This window comes from Zea mays, chromosome 6, assembly GCF_902167145.1.
Source record: "Zea mays cultivar B73 chromosome 6, Zm-B73-REFERENCE-NAM-5.0, whole genome shotgun sequence".
Taxonomy (NCBI): Eukaryota; Viridiplantae; Streptophyta; class Magnoliopsida; order Poales; family Poaceae; genus Zea; species Zea mays.
Genome location: NC_050101.1, coordinates 122,436,930 through 122,445,568, shown reverse-complemented (window position 1 = coordinate 122,445,568; position 8,639 = coordinate 122,436,930). Strand labels below are relative to the sequence as shown.

Genomic DNA, 8,639 nt, shown 5'->3' with positions numbered 1-8,639 from the left:
GCTTTCAAACTATAAAATTTAAACATCAAAATTAGAATCGGACTCTATTTATGTTATTTTTGAACTAAAACTAATTAAGAGTTCAAACGAATTGTAAATAAACATTTAAACTGTAATCCATTACCACCCGTACTCACGTTAGGAAGAAGCTGGATTAAAGATGAACATAGGGCTAGTTTGGGAACCACATTTTCCTAAGGAATTTCAATTTTCCCAAAAGAAATTAGTTTATTTTCCCTTAGAAAAATAAAGTTCCCAAACTAGCCCATAGCGAAGGGCCTTTTTCGTGGAACCCAGGGTTTTAAAGACTGGCTGACAGCATCCCAACCAAAGGAGGCTGCTACCATCGCGCTTTTGACACGTTTGCAGCTGAATATGACTATCACAATAATAATTAGCAGAAAATGTGAGTTCCCCTGCCAATCAGACTCAAACCTATATGAGCGATGTTTGTCAAGCTGCTCCAGTAATTCTATCTGTCTCTGTTTATTATTATCATCTACTTACAAGCAATTAGGATAATTATCCCAATCAAAAACACGTGACTTCTCTATAGCCCTATACAGCTGCTTCCACCTCCAGCAGTTCTGACTTCAGAACAAGCCCAGCCATGCTAGAACTTCAGCCACAGCTGGACGATGGCGTGCCAACCAATAGTTAGCCCATGATGTCAGCTACACATTTCTGATCAGTGAGAATTCGTCATCGTGTACCTTGCTATGTGTTTCTTAATTTCTGTCTATGTACACTGGAATCACACCCAGGGATCTGTTAGGATGATGATTAGTGTGACTTTGATGCTGACAAGGGGGCTGGAGGCCCTGGTTGACACAGGCAGTCAGGAAAAGGGTTCTCATAAAATGCCTCTTCTGACCGGAACCTGTCTTTGCCCTTTGTTCCTGAGACCGGACCTTTTCGTTTCCGTGGAGAGCCTTGTCTGAAGAGTGAAGAATAGAACAAGAACAAAAATAAGGAACTAACACAGATCAGTGTCTTTTAGTTGCCATGCATACCATCAGTTTAATACCTTTTCTGGTGGATATCTATTATCTTTTGTGATAGCCTCTCCCCTTCCTCTAGTAATCTACTAGCCACTTTGTCAAACAAGCGAACTAGTGCTTTCCTGGACCAAAGAATGAACAAATTGTGAAAACGATGAGAAGTGAGCTTTGGATGTATAACAAAAAAGTAGAACAAACTGTGAAAACGATGAGAAGTGAGAAATGCAGTGGTTTGTGATTGTACCTATCAGGGCTGATTGTCTTCCTATGGCCAAGGAAACGCCTGTGACCTGCAACAGCCCGTGCCATGTTCCCCGAATAAGATGGAATGAAGACGTCGCTCTCCACTGAAACGATATAATCTAAAGCTGCCATTTGAGCAGCATATTGGCTGAAAGACCGCAGCTCCTCAGCTGAGGCAAGTTTTTCCTGCAATGGAGCACGCGACATGTGTCAGAGTCCCAACTAAAGAAAGCTGTATTAAATGTTACATAACAAATGAAATGCTAGCTGCTCTACCTTGTTCATCAGTATAGGGAACCTTGATTGTAAATCAACCATATGAGATTCACCTCCATATATTTCCCCTGCAGCTATGTAGATTGGGGTGCTTGATGGATACCCTAGTCCAGAAAGAAACATGCCGACTTCTTTTGGTGTCAAGGGGCAGTACCCATGGGATCTTTGTTCTAATGGATCAATGTCCTTCACCTTCCAGTAGGTTGTGTTTTCTCTGTAGGTACAGGAGCAGAATTAGATTCAACAGCTGGTAGCATCCACTGCTGTCAAAATATAAGCAAGAGAGTGTAAATAAACCCTAAGGCCTTGCCTGATCATTGCAAGTTCTTCTGATTCTGTCCGTGATAAACCATATGTGCAGCCACTAAAGGCAAGCATATCCTTCTCATAGCGCAAATGCAAAGCAATATATTTCCCAAATGACCTCATCCTCTCCACCAATAGCTGCAAGAAAATCAGTTAATCTTTGCTTATCTAAACAACACACGGTATACATTTCAGGGAAAATAATGATCAAGATGGGAAGATATGAGAGAGTGATTTACTTTGCCTAGAGCTTCAATTGGGGGAGCAAATCTCAGTGCTTGGAAAAAAGCCCGACAACGAAGCTTCTGAATGTCAGGAGGAAGGTGGTTGTTTGCAAGGCGGGAATCTGACTTAGCAGCTCGAATGACCTAGTACAAATCTTCAATCAGTATTCACAGTTCCAAAAATTGCATCAGTAAACATGGCTTAGATTTGTCTAGTATGGAAGTGCAAAGTGGTGGTTGAATTCAGACCTGGCGATGATCCCACAGTGGAGAAATCTCATCCTGGTAATAATCTACTCCAGACCAACTCTTGAAGTACCTGACAGACTTTGGAGCTTTCACCAATTCCTTTGGCAGTTCTTTCTCAACTTTCACATCATTTGCTAAAGAATTTATGAAGTGTTCTTCATCAAATACATCTGAAAAGTTGCTGATATTGAAAAGTGGTTTCATCAGTCTCTTATCAGTTCATGGAAGGATGAAAACAAACCCAGCATATGATCTACCTTTTGTCATGCCAAAATGATTTCTTATCAAGCTCTGGAATGATGAGTGTAGCATTAAGTACGCGTGCAACAGCCACCATATCACTGATCTGCCATAAGAACAGGAATGTTCAATTAAAAAGGAGACAAAACATTTGAGGATTTTGTGTCCAAAGTGAGGGGCCTCTTATTATTCATTTAGCAACACAGATATGTATCCAGTAAACAAAGAACATGTGCAACAAACAGTAAAGAAACATTCCCCTTTCTATATCCAAATCACATGAAGCTGACATTGAGAGTATTAGGACAAGTACCAATTGGCAAAAAAAAAATCGGTTATCTTAACCATAAGGGAACCTAAACAAAAACAGAGTTTTCATTAAACTCAAGTGCAAATAAAACACTACTAGTAGTTAGTTCCAGTTATCTAACAATCTGCATGCACAAGTAGAGTGTAACTGCTTTTGGTCTCCCCTGCTAAAACGAACAGCTTTCTTTGTCCAACTATAAAGAAAAAACAAAATCATGATTGAAACTTGGCATGGGTATGACAGAAGCACATCCAAACAAGTGTCATTTATCAGAATCAGAAAAATAAAAATGAACATGATATTCAATACCAAGCACCAGGAAAAGAAATTGGAATTGCAACGAGAAAACATCCACCCACCAAAAATTATAAGGAGTAACCACTCTATCTTTAACGCAGTTGGGCCATTCAATATGTGTCGCCAGTAACTCAATTAATTAACAAAATTCTAATTGGGAAACAAACAGCTTAAATTTAGCCCGCCATATACATCTTAAACAAGCACATCCGACATCTCTAACAGAGTGGAACATTAGCACCAGAATACCAACTGCACGTGATTAAAGCACCAAAGGACTGCTCACTGCCCACAGACACTGGGTTAGGCAAAGCACATTGAAAGCACCAAAAATTGTATGTGCAAAAAAGAAGAGCTGATAATGATGGGTGCTCACAAACCGTCAACTCTGATCAAACACCCCACATGCCTGAACGACAATGCTCTCCCACGCTTTTTTTTAGATGAGATATTGGCCCTCCCCACTCAAGTCAACACATCTAATGCGAATCAAGCAATGAATAACTTCGGTCATCACTAAGGCAAGTGATAAATTTCCACCAGGACGGTCCAGCTTACCCCAGCGCGCATCTGGTTGAGTCCGCCATTGGTGTGTACGAGCAAGTACCCCTTTGACGCCACCGGACCTGCAATGCAAGATGAACAAAATCAGAACTGCGCACAATAATTTGGACCATGAGGCGAGAAATCCATGTAGAGGGAGGTGTGCCAATAATGCGCATACTTCTGTATTCCGGTGACGGCGCCACGCAGGGCACGAACCCCCGCGCCGGCGCCGGCAGCCACAGCCTCTTCCCCAACGCGTCGTCGGCCGCACCGTCCAGCTGTCAAATCTAGAGATTAATCCCGGCGTCATAGGCTCCCATGAATTCAAAAACAGAACAAAGAAAGCAACAGCGGCGGCAACTAGCAGCGAAACAGCATCGTGGAGAATCGTTCACCTTTCGTGACGACGCGAGCTGGGGCGATGCGAACTCCTGCTCCCACCGCAGCTCCTCTGTATCCCATGGCTGCGAGAGGCGGTAGGGCGCGCCGGAGGAGACGGAGGGCATGGCGAGGCCGGAGACGTGGAGAGTGACGGCGAGCAGCGCGGCGGCGGCGGTGATGATGGCGCCCGCTGCGGCGAGGGAGAGCAGCCACCACCGCAGCGCGGCCCGCCGCGCCGCCGCGCCCGCGCCCGCGGGCCTCACCTTCCGGCGCGTCGGCATCTCATCCGCCTAGGGGAAACACCCCTTCCCTCTCGCCTCTGCCGATCGACGGCAGTGCGCGGGGTTCGACCGGGCGACGGAGGAGGGAAGCCCTTGCCGCGATGCCCTTTTTTTTCTCTCGGCGGGTGATTGCGTGCAGAGCCCTCAACGACGCTGTAAGGGAGGGGGAGGGGGAGGGGGAGGGAGGAGGGGTTTATTTGACGGGGAGCGAAGGGGTAATGGCGTTCAGCCGTTCACCACCTGCCGGTCCGAGGATGCGGCGCCGGCCCGGCTTCCGCAGTTCCGCTTCTGCTTCCTGGGGCAGGGGTGGGCCGTGCAGGCATGTCTACATGTCGAAGTTTCAGAACTTGTATCGATGGCTAGGCTAATGCACTATGCACGGGTGATTCGGATTGTTTAGTACGGAATTTACATAGTAAAGGCCTGGACCACGTCGAGCGACGAGAGTGGTCACGTGACGTTCGATCCATTTTAGACGGCTGTTGATTTTTTTAGGCATGTTTGGTTGATTTTTTTAGACATGTTTGGTTGATTTGGAATTCAACCAGGATTCGTTCCGGTTCATCAATGCTTCTATTAATTAGGCAAGCAATCCCGTATGTAATCGTTCAAGGCCACCGTTCCGTAGAAACCGACCAGACCTTTAAAGAGAGTACACTGGGAGAATATGCTTTGAGAGGACGTGTCTTCCTTGCATTCACGCCGGAGGGGCGTCCTCATCGTCGCCGCCGCCATCCCCTCCTCATCCGCTCGTCGACGACGTCTTTCTCTTGCCCTCCCCATCGTCCTCCTCGCTCATGCAGCACGCGGTCCCCACCATCGACCAGCGAGATGTGCTTGCTAATTGTAGTCCAAATATTGCATAATTGGATTTATCATATTCCATGGTCATATTTGGACTTATCATATCTTTCTCTAAAGTCTTGTTTGTTTCCTTTCATTTTGAGGAATTGAAATCTTACTAATAGAATATGCTAATTTTTTAGAATGTGACATTCCACCACTTTCCAAAAATATCATATAAGTCTATCTCAAATTCATGTGGTGAGAAATGGAAATTGATTCTATAGATTTACATGCTATGTTTCCGATGTACAACTTATAGCATACTATTCTACTTGATTTGCTATAGCATAAATGTAGTATTTAACTATCTCTCTCATATGATTTAGAATAATATACAAATATATTACATATATAAATATATAAACTTAATTAGTTTTGTCTAAATTATAATTATTAAAATGGGATTCAATTCCAACGAAACAAACGGGGCCTAATTTTAATCCAAATGATATGAGCATCTTCATGTCCTTGAGCCTTGTAGTATTATTCTTCTCCAAGCTTCTTCTTCACATCATCTTCCTTCATTTTAATGAATATCCTTGCGGTGATCTTCATGGTGAGGTCTAGTTTCTTGGGATCAACATCTTCATCGAATAATGAAGTTGAGGTAATACCAGCTTCTTCAAGGACGAGTCCGTACTCGTTTCTCCCCCTCCCCCATGAACTTTTACTCACAGATTTAAACGCTAGTTATGAGGATTAGACTCTGATACCAAATAATAGTTGCATGTTGGGGGTGAATCTTACACCTGAAATTTCAACCAAAAACTAGAAAAGAACTGAGTTTAACTGGTGCATGCCAGTTCAACCGCTCTGAACCAATTTAACTGGTTATCTCAATAATAAACAAATTGATCTAAAAATAAGCAAGTTAGCTTGATATTTGTGATATCTTGAGGTTTATAAGGCTTGAGTGTAGTAGATCTGAGAGGGCCACACTTCCAAACCTACACACCAAAGGTTTATGCACAAATCTTTCTAGTGGAAGGTGAGGGTATGAAGAACAAAGAACAATAAAAAAACAAGTATGCAAGAACACAAGATTTACTCTAAGGTTCGATCACACCACTTAGGTGTCCTACTTCCTTATTGAGGCGCCCACAAAGAGCCAAGTCTTTTCTAACCTTAATACTCCCGTGCAGTGACCACAAAGATCCAAGTAAGGTCACTTACTAGTGGTGCCCAAAGAGCATGTAATACAAACTTCTTGTGGTCTTCCATAAGCTTTGAAGACTCACAAGCGACACCTAGCCATCTAGGAGCTAGGAGCTCCAAGAGAAATGAATCCTCCGAAGATATTATTGCTGCACTAAAGCTCTAAGCAAGAGGAACAAAATGGATTTGGAGATGAAGTGTGAAGACCCATAACTCTCAATCTATTCAAAGATTTGAATTAGGATAGGTTCAAGATGTGTGAGGGGAAATGGGGAGGAGTCAAAATGCTCTTCTAGAGTTTTTCTTAGGTTAGATATGGAAGTGAATGTGTTCTCTTATGTTTAGGAGATAGGAATGAGTGGGTATATATAGTGGGAGTGGGACTCTATATCTAGCCTTTTGGGGGCAGTCTACGTGATATGCGACTGAAATAGCCTTCGATAGAGCAAAATGCGATTGAGGTTGGGGAAGAGAAGGTTGAACAGTCCAACTCAACCATAGTAAGACAGGTTGAATTGTCCAGTTCAACCACAGTTAGATAGGATGAATTGCCCTGAATATAGGTTCTACTGCAAAATACCAGAGCTAAATGTGGTTGAGGTGAGCCAAGACTGGTTGAACCACCCACTTTAAACGTAGTTGAGCTGAAGCAAAATAGTTAACTCTTATTTATCATACTAAATTAATATAATTGGATTCAACGTAAAATATATTTTCATGATATATTTATTTGGTATCATGATTATTTTTATATATTTATTTGGCTAAACTGTAGAGATTTTAATTGAGAATGCAAGTAATTTTTTAGGACGGAAGTACTACCTCTGTAACGTCAAATAAAAAATAGATAGAATAATATACAAGTATAGTACTACGATAACTCTGATAAGCAAAATTTAAATCCTTGAGTGATATTTTTTTTTAAAAAAAGATGGATCTTGTAGATAGCAATCAAGAAACACCGACGACTACAGAGACGCAGGAGGCATTGTCTTGTGCGTACTTGCGTTATCGTCTCTTTACAATGAAGTGTGGCAATCATTTGCTTTCCATCAGGGTCGTTCCTGACTTTTGAGGAGCCCAGGACAAGATTATAAACAGAGACCTTAACACCATAAAGACTTGAGCAGTAAAAAATATAAGTAAGATTATTATCTCAAATATATTGTAGAGATCAACTTAAAAATGTCTTCTAACATTTCTAGATACAAAATCATCAATGATGGCTTCAATATTGACATCATCTAATAGTTTATTCTCAATACATAAAGTTGCTAACCCGTTTAACCTTTCTTGAGACATTGTAGACCTTAAATATTTTTTCAATAACTTAAGCTTTGAGAAGCTCCTTTCAGCTGATGCCACAGTTATTGGTATCGTAAATAATATCCGATAAGCAACAAATATATTGGGATAGCAATTCATTCTCCTAACAAACTCAAAAATATATTGGTATAATAAATAATATCTGTTTCTATCCTATATTTCTATTGGACTTTGTGTACGGTGGGGCCCTTGGGAGATGGGGGACCAGGTCGGCCGCCCCTCCCGCCCTGCCTCAGACACGGCCCTGCTTTCAACGTATATGATATGCTGCGTTGGGTAGACAAACATTCTGTAACTGGATGCTCATGTACCAGTAACTTCTTTGCCTTTTGAGCATAAGATAATTGTCGGCGTTTCGACCCCGGGGGGTCCCTAGACCAACGAGTAAATTGTCGCTGCGTGTCCCAGCCCAGATGGGTCGACGCGAGATGGAACACAAGGGGGAACAAAAAGGGAAACCACGACTTGTGTTATCCTGCGCCCAGGGCGGATGCGCTTGCAGTAGGGGGTTACAAGCGTTCGCGAGGGAGAGAGAGAGAGCCTGTCCGTCAGCCTGTCCTCCCGCGCGGCCACCTTCTCGTATGAGTGCCCTGGACCTTCCTTTTATAGACGTAAGGAGAGGGCCCAGATGTACAATGGGGGGTGTAGCAGTATGCTAACGTGTCCGGCGGAGAGGAGCCAGAGTCCTATGTACATGCCGACGTGGCTGTCGGAGAGGTGTTAGTGCCCTGTGCATGTGGCGTCGTGGCCATCGGAGGAGCGCTTGAGCCCTGTAGAAGCATAGCTGTCAGGGCTATCGGGACCTTGCTGACGTCTCCTTGCTTCCGTAGGGGGATGAGAACCGCCGTCGTCACATGCGGGGTGCCATCATTACTTGTTTTACCGGGGCGAGCCAGATGGGACGCCGGTCTTGTTCCCCGTAGCCTGAGCTAGCTAGGGGTAGGGTAATGATGTACCC

General features: G+C 43.5%; 1 protein-coding gene across 1 annotated transcript; it reads right to left on the bottom strand.

Moving 5' to 3' along the window:
- Positions 1–371: 371 nt before the first annotated feature.
- On the bottom strand, positions 372–4,501 carry LOC100193572 (uncharacterized). Its single transcript, NM_001138681.2, is given in 11 exon segments — positions 372–937; positions 1,028–1,123; positions 1,246–1,430; positions 1,521–1,734; positions 1,831–1,964; positions 2,066–2,194; positions 2,300–2,480; positions 2,557–2,645; positions 3,705–3,772; positions 3,871–3,970; positions 4,088–4,501. Coding segments are annotated over 11 exon segments (1,617 nt in total). The 5' UTR covers positions 4,355–4,501; the 3' UTR covers positions 372–783.
- Positions 4,502–8,639: the final 4,138 nt, after the last annotated feature.